At 38.5% G+C, this 13,004-nt stretch overlaps 1 protein-coding gene across 2 annotated transcripts in view; it reads left to right on the top strand.

Annotated features, from left to right (window-relative positions):
* Window positions 1–13,004, top strand: part of Hdac1 (histone deacetylase 1) — a 30,495-nt gene that overhangs the window by 8,338 nt on the left and 9,153 nt on the right. For both annotated transcript variants that reach the window (XM_046418802.2, XM_046418803.1), the window contains exon 3: window positions 7,664–7,781. In XM_046418802.2, coding sequence (XP_046274758.1) covers window positions 7,664–7,781 — 118 coding nt within the window. The remainder of the gene's footprint in view (window positions 1–7,663; window positions 7,782–13,004) is intronic.

Genomic DNA, 13,004 nt, shown 5'->3' with positions numbered 1-13,004 from the left:
TGTGAGTGATGCTGGGCTTCCCACATGCTAGGCAAGCATTACCATTGAGCTACATCCCCATTATCCCTTGTTCTTTTTTTATTTTTTAAGTTAGTTTATTTATTTATTTATTTTGGTACTGGAGACTGAACCCAGGGGCACTTTACCACTGAGTTACATCCCCAAACCTTTTTATTTTCTCTTTTGAAACAAGGTTTTACTAAGTTGCTTAGGGCCTCACTAAATTGCTGAAGCTGCCTGAACCTGCAATCTTCTTGCCCCAGCCTCCTGAGATGCTGGGATTAAAGGCGTGTAGCACCATGCCCCGCTTCCTGGTTCTTTTTTTAAAAATTGTTTTCAGCTGAACATGGTGACACATGCCTATAATTCCAGTGACTTGGGAGGCTGAGACAGGAAGATCAAAAATTTGAGGCCAACCTGGGCAAATTAGTGAGACCCTGTCCCAAAATAAAAAATAAAAGGTTTGGGATGTAGTTCAGTGATGAAAGCCCTTGGTTTTATCTCCAGTACCCATCCCCTACAAAAAATTTTATCATTAAATGTTTAGTTGTTATTAAAGAATTTTTGTGAAACATATGTAAAGTATAAAGAATCACAGTTAATACCACCTAGCATAAGAAAAAGAACATTTCTGCTATTGCTGAAACCCTTTTTGTGCCCTTTACTGACCTTTTTTCTCTCACAGAGTTTGTTCTGTCCTGAATTTGGGGATATTATTTCCTTCCTTTTCTTTATAATATTATCAATATGTGTTCTTAAACAGTGCATGTTTTAGTTATACACATTTGTTATATGAATGGAGCCACATAATACCTATGTATGACCTCTTGCATGCTAGGCAAGTATTGTATGACTGAGCTACATCCCCAGCTCTTTTCATTTTTTTATTTTGAGAGAGGTCTTGCTAAGTTGCTCTGTTGGTCTTTAGCTTGGTGATCCTTCTGCCTTATTCTTCTGAGTAGCTGGAGTTGTAGGTGTATGCCACTGTTTCCAGTGCCATACGGTATAGGAATTATATGACTTGCTCTTTTGCTCAACAAGTTCTCAAGTCATTCATGTTGATGCATGTAGCTATATTTGATTTTACTGTACTCTGTTGAAGTAATGTACTATAATTTGTTTTATTACTAGTGAGCATTTGATTTGTTTCTGGTTTTTTACTTTTATAAATACTGATATTGTGAACATTCTGAACATCTCTTAGAGCACTTATACTAGAGTTTCACTAGGGGATACACAAGGAGTGGAATTGCTGAGTTAGGGTGTATGTACATGCTCACTGGTATAAGATAAAGCCAAAATGATCTCAGTTGCCCACAGCATACAATTACAGCTGCTCTAAGTCCCTGCCTATACTTGATTTTGATAGATTCCATTTTTCTTGCCCAATTTAGGTAGATGTCAAATGCTATCTTTCTGTTGTTTTAATTCGCATTTCCCTTTGAAATACCTGTTCAAGCCTTTCCTTCGTTTTTCTATTTGGTTCTCTCTCTTTTTTTTTAATACCAGGGATTTAACCCCGGCATGCTTTACTGCTTAGCCATATCCCCAGCACTTTTTACTTTTGTTTTTGAGACAGTGTCTCCCTAAGTTGCTTAAGGCCTCACTAAGTTCCTGAGGCTGGCCTTGAACTTATGATCCTCCTGCCTCAGCCTCCTGAGTCACTGGGATTACAGGCATGTGCCACTATGCCCTACTGGTTGTCTTTTTTTTTTTTAAATTAGACCACAAATACACAGAATTTGGTTAATTATGATCGTTGGCTCATCAGCATCATTGGTCCATGCCCAGCTGTCTTTATTTTTTATTTTTTAAATTTTTTTAGTTGTACATGGACATAATACCTTTGTTTATTTATTTATTTATTTATTTTTATATGGTGCTGAGGATCCAACCCAGGGCCTCGCATGTGGTAGGCGAGCACTCTGCCATTGAGCCACAACCCCAGCCCCACAATATCTTTATTTAATTTATTTATATGTTGTGCTAAGGATTGAACCCACTGCCTCACACATGCTAAGGAAGTGCTCTATCACTGAGCCACAACCCCAGTCCTGCCCGTTTTTTTTTTTTTATTGTTGTTGTTGTTATTGTTAAGACAGACTCTTACTGTGTTGCCTAGGTGGCCTTGAACATGTTATCCTCTTGCCCTAGCCTCCCAAGTAGCTGGATTATAGGTGCACACCACTGAGCCCTATTTTGGGCTTTTTTTTTTTTTTTTTTAATGTTACTGGGGATTGAATCTAGAGCAAGGCAAATATTCTACTCTCTGGGGTACATTGCTAGTGCTTGGCATTCTTTTTCCAAAAAAATTATCTTGTTATTTATTTACTTAAAATTTTTAATAATACAACAAACATTCATATTCCTGTAATCTAATCAGTGTTTTTTCTTTAAGATTTTTTTTTTTTAGTTGTTGATGCACCTTTATTTTATTTATTTTTATGTGGTGCTGAGGATCAAACCCAGTGCCTCACACTTGCCAGGCAAGCACTCTACCACTAATCCATAACCCAGCCCCCTAATCAGTGTTTTGAATTTTATCATTCTCCTGCTTTTTAAAAACTTTAGTGTGCCCATATGTGTGTATGCACCTAAGAAATATATAGTATTCATTTATTTGTTTTTGAACTTCACAAAAAAAGGTATCTGTGTATAGCCTCCTGGGGTTTGTTTTCTCATATAATATATAGGTAAAATCTATCCATTTTGTTACATGAAGCTAGAGTTCTTTAGTTTTTCTTTGGTGAATAATATTCTATCATGTCAGTATACTGTAATTTATTCATTCTCCCACAGTCTTAATTTGTATCTAATTTTTTATTGTTAGAAACAGTACTGGGCTGGGGATGTGGCTCAAGCGGTAGCGCGCTCGCCTGTGCGGCCCGGGTTGGATCCTCAACACCACATACAAACAAAGATGTTGTGTCCGCCAAGAACTAAAAAATGAATATTAAAAAATTCTCTCTCTCTCTCTCTCTCTCTCCCCACACACACACACTCTCTCTTTAAAAAAATAAAATAAAATAAAGCCCACAAATCTTGTTTTAAAAAAAAAAAAAAAAACAGTACCACTCTAAGGGCTGGGATTGTGGGTCAGTGGTGGAGTGCTTGCCTAGCAAATGTGAGGCCCTGGGTTCGAGCCTCAGCACCATATTAAAAAAAATAAAGAATAAACAAATAAAATAAAGTTATTAAAAAAAGAAAGAAACAGTATCACTTAACATTCTTGTACATGTCTTCTAGTATATATGTGCAATAATTTCTTTGGCTATACCTTTATGAACAGAATTATTGGATTATAGGTTTTGAATATAAAATGCTAAGTTGCTTTCCAGTGTGGTTAGATGGATTTATACTTCCACAGTAATGTATAAGAGATATTTAAGTCATATTCCCTCCCATACTTGAATTAGATTTTTAGAACGTTCCCATTTAAACAGGTATAGAACAATTTTTGTGATTTTGATTAGCATTTTGCTCATGATCAGTGACACTGAGCAACTACTCTACTATAAAGAAAGGTTTTTTAATTGTTTTCATCATTTTTCTCTTGGGATGTTTGTTTTCTTCTTAGCAATATATAGTATTCTTTATATATTCTGGTTTATATAATCCACTGTTAGTATATTGGTTGTTACTATAAATATCTTCTATCTTGTTTTTGTCTTTTTACTTTGTGTGTGTGTGTGTGTGTGTGTGGTGCTGGGGATTGAACCCAGGGCCTTGTGCATGTGAGGCAAGCACTCTTCCAACTGAGCTCTATCCCAGCCCTTTGTCTTTTCACTTTAATGAGCAAAAGTTCCTAGTTTTAATGTAATCTTATTTTTCCATTATAAGTCTTTTATGTCCGAAAAATTTCTTTTCAGCTTTTAAGATTCTTCTATATTATTGATATTTTATTCTTCTATATTATGTGGTGACCCAGGGCCTCACACATGCTAGGATAGGTAAGGTTAATTGCCTTTCATATAGGTGTTTACAACATCTAGAATGTTTTTAATTTTATTTTTATTCTTTGTGGTACTGAGGATTGAACACAGGGTACTCTTACCAATGAGTTGTATCCCCATACTTTTAAATTTTATTTTGACATAGGGTCTCCCTGAGGTGCCCAGGCTGGCCTGGAACTTGCAATTTTCCTGTCTTAGCCTCCCAAGTAGCTGGGATTATGGGCGTATGCCTCTGCATATGGCCCTGTTACTTTTTATTTATTTACTTTTAAATTTAATTTTGGTAGATTTTTTTTTCCTGTTTTCTTTCTCTTTTTTTTTCTTGTTTCAGTACTGGGGATCAAACCTAGGACTTGCACATACTGTGCAAATGCTGTATTATTACAGTTTCTATGATACCTACCTATTAAAGGCTTACTTACTTTTCACATATTGGTCTTTACTAACATCTAGAATTGATTTCAAGCCTTATTTATTTATTTATTTATACCAGGGATTGAACCCAGGGCACCTTACCACTGAAAAAAATGTCTGAAAAAATGTCCCCTTTTTATTTTGAGGCAGACTGTCACTAAATTGCCCAGGCTGACTTTGGCTTTGAAATCCTCCTGCCTCAGCCTCTCAAGGAGCTGAGATTACAACTCTGTGTCACCCAGGCTGCCTATTTTGTGATTTTTTTTTTCTTTGACTGTAATGTCATCTCTTCTGGAACTTTGAGGCCTGGGGTGAAGATAGGTTTCTAGATTTGCTTTTATTTTGTGAGAGAGGCATTTGAGATGGGCTGTGTCCTCAGAGATTTGGAATAAAGGATGAGTTTTCAATAGAAAGAATACAAACACTGATCCTGTGGTGGGAAGCTGTGCAGGTGTCGTGGAGGAAAAGCTGTTTGTTTGAAGTATAGTATTTATCAAGAAGGCAGAGGAAATTAGGCTAGGAAAGGAACTTTGTGAAATTCCCTAATTGCCATGTCAAAGAGTTTAGAATCTTTTGTAATGATTAAGGACAGGGGATTGACTTTAAGATTTTTGTGATACTAACATGCAAGATGGAAGAGGATGAGGCTCAATATAAATGGGACCATTAAGGATGCCAGAAATAATCCAAGTGAATTAATTTATTAGGTCAACAGATATTTATTGAGTTATACACCAGGGACCATGCATATTGCTTAGAATAAAGTTTGACCTGCTCCTGTTCTCCCAGAGTAGATCAAGCACACATGCAGTTTCTATGGTTTGATGAGTGTGATAAAGGAAGTACCGGATTCTCAGAGGAGTACTTCAAAGAGTTTCTTAAATGAGACTCCGTAGGTCAAGGTTAGCATTGTGGGGGAATTGACTTTTTGGTTGCAACCTAAAGGTTGAATAGAAGGTGTGAAGACAACAGTGTTCTATTTTAGGTCATAGCATGTGCAGAGGCCTAAAGGTGCAAGATAATCCCCTTGGGGAATTGCAAATGAAACAGTCCTTGGCAGATTGGTACAGCACAAGATAAATTCAGTCCCTCAAACATGTTTTGTTTAACCCACAATTTTTTTTTTTCCCTGCCTGTGGTACTTGGATTAAACCCAGGGACACTCTACTACCAAGCCACATCCCTAAATCCTTTTTTAAAAATCTTAATTTTACATGGCAGAGGCTGGTATCAAACTTGGGATTCTCCTGCCTCAACCTCCTCATCACTGGAATTATGCACAACTCCCACAAAATATTTTTAATAACTTTTGTTAGTGGGCAACCTTTATAAAAAAATAAAGTTTGACTTGAAAAAAATCTGGTGGTTGTTGGGGTGATAACGCATACCTTTAATCCCAGCTGAGGCAGGAAGATAGCAAGTTTGAGGCAACCTTAGCAACCCTAAATCAAGATTAAAAATAAAAAGGGCTGGGGATGTAGCTCAATGGTAAAGTGCCCTTGGGTTTAATCCCTAGTACTTAAAAATAAAAGAATCTGGCAATTGGGTCCAATACCAGGTGGGAGATTGCTGCCAGAATCCAAGCCAAGCCCAAAAGGTGATGGCCTGAGGATGGAAGTGGACAGACTTGACAGATATATTGGTGTAGTTTAAGCGAAGTCTAATGTAGTGGTTGAGGAAAGAGAAGAATTAAAGGTGATACTCTGGCTTCTGTCTTAAGCAACTGGGTGAATGGTGGTGAGAACAAGACATCTGGGAAAGAGCGATAGAAGAAATAGGGGTGGTGGATGCAGTCAAGATTATACAAGTATTGGGGTTGGGAGAGTGGCTCAGTAATAGAGTACATGTTTAGCAAGTGCAGGGCCCTGGGTTCAATCCCCTCCTCCCAAAATAAGAACTATTAAAAGATTATGGAAGTATAGTGAGAGGGACTGGCATTGGTTTGCGATAGTAAAGCAAAAAAGGGCAGAGTTTAAAGTGATACTTAAGTTTTCAGCCTGAGTGTATGTTGGATTTATTAATAGAAATAGTAAAAGTTCTGGAACGTTGAATTTGAGTGCTTCTACATCGTCAGTCACAAATTGTTGAGTCCAGTTGAATTTAAAGGCCTGTGTGGAGCTCACTGGAAATCTATTGGAATTTTGAATCCAGAGTACAGAATATAGACTAAGATGGAGTTAGAGTTAGGGTCGCATTTGTCAAGGAGAATAAAGGAGTTAGTGTAGGACAAACAACTTGATATTTAGAGCCAATTCTTACTACTTTCCCTGTGGATGTTTTTAATAATCTTTAAGTGATGGGAGGAAGAAAAGAGAGTGTTGGGAAGGAGGAATCAGAATGTTAGGATGACCAGGAAATTATCATGTCAAAGAAGTTTTGGGTGGATGTGATCAGAATTTTTTTTTTTTACTTTTTATTTTTAGTTTTTGGTGGACACAACGTCTTTATTTTATTTTTATGTGGTGCTGAGGATCGAACCTAGCGCCCTGCGCATGCCAGGCGAGCGCACTACTGCTTGAGCCACTTCCCCAGCTGGTGATCAGAATTTTTGGTGTGATGATTTATAAAGGATTGCTCATCCATTTCAGTTGTCCTTAGTCATCCCTTTTTCTTAAGTTTTTGGAACCACTTGGACCATAATTATATATTGTTATATCTAATAGTAAGAAGTACTGGGAGGGCTGGGGATGTAGCTCAGTTGGTAGAGTGCCTGCCTTGCATGCTCACTGCCCTGGGTTCAATCCTCAAATCCCCAGCACGACCAAAAAAAAAAAAAAAAAGAAAAGAAGTACTGGGGCTGGGGATATAGCTCAGTTGGTAGAGTGCTCGCCTGACATGCACAAGGCCCTGGGTTCAATCCCCAGCATCAAAAAAACAAAACAAAAAAAAAAAGAAGTACGAATTTATAAAGCACTTTATAGTTTACAAATAGAGATTTAATGATCTCATCTGATTCTCATAATAGTTAGTAGTTGTTGTCCCTACTTAGTAAATGAGAAATTGTGACTTCTGAGATAGTAACTTGCCTAAGAAACAGAACTTGAGCTGCAGTCCTGGTCTTTGATAATCTTGTTTACCTAATTAGATTGTAGGTTTCTTAAAGTCTGAGTCTAATCAGTTATTTCTTTTTGTCCAGCACCTAGCTCAGTGCTGGGCAAAAATATAGGTGTTCAACTAGAGTGACGCCTGGAAATGGTCAAAAAAAGAAAAAAAATTAAAAATCTGAGAAAGTAAATAACAGTTTTGTTTGGGGGTAAATAAAGAATAACTTGCCCTCTCTCCCTTCTGCCCTCTAGCGCCCTCACAAAGCCAATGCTGAGGAGATGACCAAGTACCACAGTGATGACTACATCAAATTCTTGCGCTCCATTCGTCCAGATAACATGTCTGAGTATAGCAAGCAGATGCAGAGATGTAAGTCCATTCTGTTCCTTCCCACTCTCGGGCCCCCAGTCAGATCTCACGTTCCATTAGAGAGGCCTGCCCTACCTTCCTTGCACCTCCCATTCCACTGACGGCTGATTTCCCTTACCCCTCAAGGGTGCCCAAGTACTTCTTTTTTCTCAGGTCTGGTTTTCCTTATTTCCTAATTGTAAATAATAGATGTTGGATTTTTTCCAATTAGGTTTATAACACTCTGTACCAAGAGTACTATAATTGTAATGGGAAAAGCACAGAGCTGGGAAGTGGACAATAGACATGGGCCCAGGTCTAACTCTTTAACTGTCCGAACAAGTCCCTTCCCATCAGATTTTTCTTTTGTGAAATGAACTGAGCCACGTGATCTCTGATTTCCATAGGCCTATAAATGCTCTGACTTTGTGAGTATTAATTCAGAATTTAGGGACCACTCAGGATAGACTCTAGATGACGTGATCTTGGAGATGAGGTGATTCTACCCTATTGTCTGGGACTTGAAACTCCAGAACAGGTCCCATCTCAGAAACAGGTTTGGACCTATTTGGGAGTTTCTCTCTTTTTTTTTTTTTTTAGTTATCAGCGGACACAACATCTTTGTTTTGTTTGTATGTGGTGCTGAGGATTGAACCCAGGCCGCACGCATGCCAGGCGAGCGCGCTACCACTTGAACCACATCCCCAGCCCCTATTTGGGAGTTTCAAGTCCTGTTTGGAGGAATTGTGGGGATTACTTTAGCTGTGGGGGGAGAATTGTTGAATTTGGGACTAAACTGTCACATTTGACGTCTCCCTTGTGTTATTTATTTATTTGCTTTTTAAAAATTATTTATTTTTATTTAGTTTTTGTTGTTGTTTTACAGTATCAAGGATTGAACCCAGGGCTTTGCACATGCTAAGCAAGTGCTCTACCACTGAGCTAAATACCCAAATTTTCCCTTGAGATATTTTAGAAATTATCTTTTTAGCACCTAAGGCCTCACACAATATACTATAACAGTATTGTCCAGAAATTTTGATTAATTTATGATAGTTTGTATTGTGATATCAGGAAATCTGTGGTACTTGTTTATTAATACTGGTCACAAGGTAGCCTGATTGAAAGGAAGAATGTTACTTATTAGTTGTAATAACTGCACAGTGGTAACAATGACAGAACTACAGTGACCTTTCTTGAAGTATTAAATTTCTTTGCTAACCACAACCCCAGAAGCTTTTGCCTCCTATAATTGTAATGGGAAAAGCCCTGAGCTGGGAAGTGGACAATAGATAATAGGGCCCAGGTCTGACTCTTAACTGACCAGACAAGTCACTTCCACTCAGATTTTTTAGGTGTTTTGCTTTCATGGTGAGAAAATTCCTTTGCTGGACTCTTTAGGGCAAGGGTCAGCAGAATAGATTCTCATTGGAGAAGCAGATTGGTATTGAAGCAAGAAAATGAACTTTTCATGCTTATTTTGATGCTTGTTCTCCCACTTAGGTATGTGTTTTTAAGTAAGTCTCCTAGTCTCCCTAAAAGTGTTATTTTCCTCTTTAAGAGGAATACAATAGCCAGGTGCAATGGTGCATGCCAGTAATCCCAGTGAGTCAGGGAGCTGAGGCAGGAGGATTACAAGTTCGAGGCCATCCTGGTTAATGCACCAAGACCTGTTTCAAAATAAAAAAAAAAAAGGGCTGGGGGTATAGCTCAATGATAGAGCACTCCTTGGTTCAACCCCTAGTACTACTCCCTCCCCCTCACAAAAATTAGGTCTGGACTGGGTGCAATGGCATGTGCTTGTAATTCCAGCTACTTGTAAGGTGGAGGCAGGAGGATGATGAGGCCAGCCTGGGCAGCATAAACCCCATCTCAAAAAAATAAAAAAGTTAGGTCTGGGATTTTTCTTTCATTGGAAATAGAGGTGCAAAGGATAAGTGGTGGGAATGTCTGAGGACTTCAGGATACCTTACTGACTTGATTTATAGCATTTTTAGAGGATCAAAATAGGCAAAGACTTGCTGTCACTCAGCGCAGTGCTTTATAATCAAGACAGTAATAGAAATATAAGAACTATGTTTAAAAACATTCATTAATACCTAATCTATTTAATATTAATATTTATTTATTTCTAATTTCCTCCTCCATCTCTCACAGTATTGACTCTTTTGGTAAGACCAAATAAGACTGGTTTCTTTACTCTTGGCTCGAATGTTATAAACTATAGATTTTGAAAACTGAGATTTTGAAAGCCTTGATCACGAGTTCTGACCTAATATTTAATTAGTAAAAATGAAAACATGAGTCAATGCAAGTTTTGGAGCAGATAATTAGAACATAGGGCTCATAGTGAAAACATGATAGAAGGAATTTGTGGAGATAAAATATTGTATGACATTCTTGTTCATTCTGTGGACATAAACTGAGACCCAGGGAGTTGAAATGATTTGTCTAAGAGTTACATAGCAAAGTGTTAGTAGACAAGAGAATGGAACATTGCACATTCTGGAGTATGGTCAGCCCTCCATATCCCTGAGTTCTGCATCAGTGGATTCGGCCAACTGTAGATTAAAAAAAAAAAAAATTGTATTAAACATGCACAAACTTTGTTCTTGTCATTTCCTAAACAGCATATTATAAAATTGACATTGTATTAAGTATTATAAATAATCTAAAGATTATTTAAAGTATTTGGGAGGAGCTGGGTGTGGTGGCTCATGCCTGTAATCCCAGGGGCTCTAGAGGCTGAAACAGGAGGGTTGCAGGTTCAAAGTTAGCCTCAGCAATGTGAGGTGTAAGCAACTCAGTGAGACCCTGTGTCTAAATAAAATACAAAATAGGGCTGGGGATGTGGCTGAGTGGTTGAGAGCCCTAGAGTTTAATCCCCAGCATGTCCCCCCCAAAATTAAATAAAATAAAGTATATGGGAGGAGCTGGATATAGTGCATACCTGTAGCCCCATCTACTTGGAAGGCAAGGCAAACGGTTGCTTGAGTCCAGGAGTTCGAGTTCAGCTTTGGCAATTTTAGCAAGACACTGTTTCAAAAAAAAGAAAAAAAGTATATGGGAGGACCTGCATAGATTATTCGTGATGCCTTTTTATATGATTTTATATGATTATATGATGCCTTTTTATATGAGACTTGACTATCCAACAGATTTTGGTATTTGAGGAGGATCCTGAAACCAATCCCCCTAGAGATGGAAGGATGACTGGTTGTACTTCTAAATGTTATGCATATAAAATATTTTGGACATACAAAACACATAAAAATTCATGAATAGAGCAGGATTCAGACTAGAATATAGCTGTTAAGTGCTGTATTATTCCCCCTGCTCAAAATAAAGTTGTGGTTTCTTCTTACCTATACCTTTCTGTTACACCCAAATAGCAGCTAGGGCACTTGGTCACATACATGTTGGGTAGAAAAAAATAATAATGAACATCCAGGTACTCAGTGGTCAGCTTAAGAAAATATGATTGATGGATTGAAGTCTCCTGGGTCCACATACCCTTTCTCTTCCACTGGCCCCATTCCATGACCACCATCATCAAGGTATAAACTCTATTTGAAAGTCAATGTTTAATCCTATGCATCTCTTAAAAAGCATATGCCTTCATTAACTATCTTTCTTTGGTATAAAGCTAACTTAAGAATGAGAAAAGTGTTTATAGTGGATAGAGGGAAATCCTACAGAAATAGCTCAAGTGACAGTCTGCTCTCCCACTTGCCTCCTTTCCACCTTTAACCCAATGAGCTAAGAATAAATGGGCTGGCTGTTTGAGCCATGTTTTAGATTCGAGCCCTGAAGGGAAATATATATATTTTTTCATATGTAAAACATCTCATGTTCTATGAGGACTTCACATCCCAAATGAGAATATAAACAAAACTTTGGAAACCCAAGTAGGCAGAACCCACTGCAAAGGGGAAAAACAGGTGCCAGTGGATAAATAGCCTGCTCGCATGGACCAAAGTTCTTATTGACAAAACAGCCTTTCAGTATTTACCCAGGAAGCGAGGAAGAGCTACCCACTGCTGGCTTCCTTATGTAGCCGCTGTTTCTCAGAGCACCCGAACTTGGGCACCCTCCAAGTTAGGGCAGTGCCAGCGTTGGTAACTCTTGTGGTTATTGGAAATGCTGAGCTTTGGCTGTGTCATAATCCAAGCTGGCCCTTCCTAACCTCCTCATCCCAGGACCCCTCCTTGCTCTACTTTGGGAACCAATGTTGACCACAGCAGGTGCAGTAAAAAGGCTGGGTCAAGAGAATAAGGATCTATCCCACTCCTCCTTTAACTTCCTGTATATCATTGATGTCTCAGCAGTTTCCTTTCATGTGAGAGACTTGGAGCCCTAGGGTTTCTCTCTAGCTCTAGGAGTCTACAACCTCCAGGTGTGCTTTCCTTCCTGTCTTTTTCACTTTATTTGCATCAGTGTTTGCATGTGTTTCCACATTATGTACAAGGTTGTACTTTTACCTCTGTAGGCCTGAAATAATTTTACTCACTTGTGGGTGTAGTGAAAAAAGAGCACTGGACTGTGGGAGACAAGACACCTGGATGCTGATTCTGGTTCTGCCACTACCTGGTTTTATAACCTTGGGCAAGTCGCTCAACTTCTCTTTGTTCCTCTGCACAGTGGGGTCGATATCTGTCTTGTTTGGCTCATAGGGTTGTCTTCACAGACTTTTAGAACAGACAAACCAAAGCTTGAGGCTTGAACACTGCCTCTACCATTTGTTAGCAGTTCATCTCTCTGAGCTTGTTTCTCCCAGAAGATTGTGTGAGGATAAATGTATCAGGCATTTAAAGCATTTAACAGTGTCTGGCACATTGTAGGCCCTTAGTGAATGATAGGTAGGCAGGTCTGTGTTCTTCACTTCCTTGTTGGTCAGCTGGAGTGAAGTATAGGAACAAACTCAAGACTGGAAGAAGCTAAATTTTTCTTCTTCAAGGAATGAACTTGTGTTTTCCAAGTTGTTAGATGCTTTTCCATGTAAGATTTCTCATGCTGAGCATGTGACATAGTCCCAGCTCTTGGGAAGGCTGAGACCGAATGATTACTTGAGCCCAGCTTTTGGAGGCCAGCCTGGGCAAGATAGTGAGACACCACCCCCCCCATCTCAAAATAAAATTTAAAAAAGCAAAGAAAAAGATTTCTGTTAATTATCTCAACAGTTGTGTGAGGTGGTTATCATTATTGTTTATTATAGGAAATGGGCTAAAGTACAAAGAATTGAAA

The sequence above is a fragment of the Marmota monax genome, unplaced genomic scaffold (assembly GCF_021218885.2).
Source record: "Marmota monax isolate L192 unplaced genomic scaffold, Marmota_monax_Labrador192_F-V1.1 WCK01_AAM20220418_F8-fsc00008, whole genome shotgun sequence".
Classification (NCBI taxonomy): Eukaryota; Metazoa; Chordata; class Mammalia; order Rodentia; family Sciuridae; genus Marmota; species Marmota monax.
Note: the sequence above shows the minus strand (reverse complement) of the source record. Positions and strands in the feature narration are given on the sequence as shown.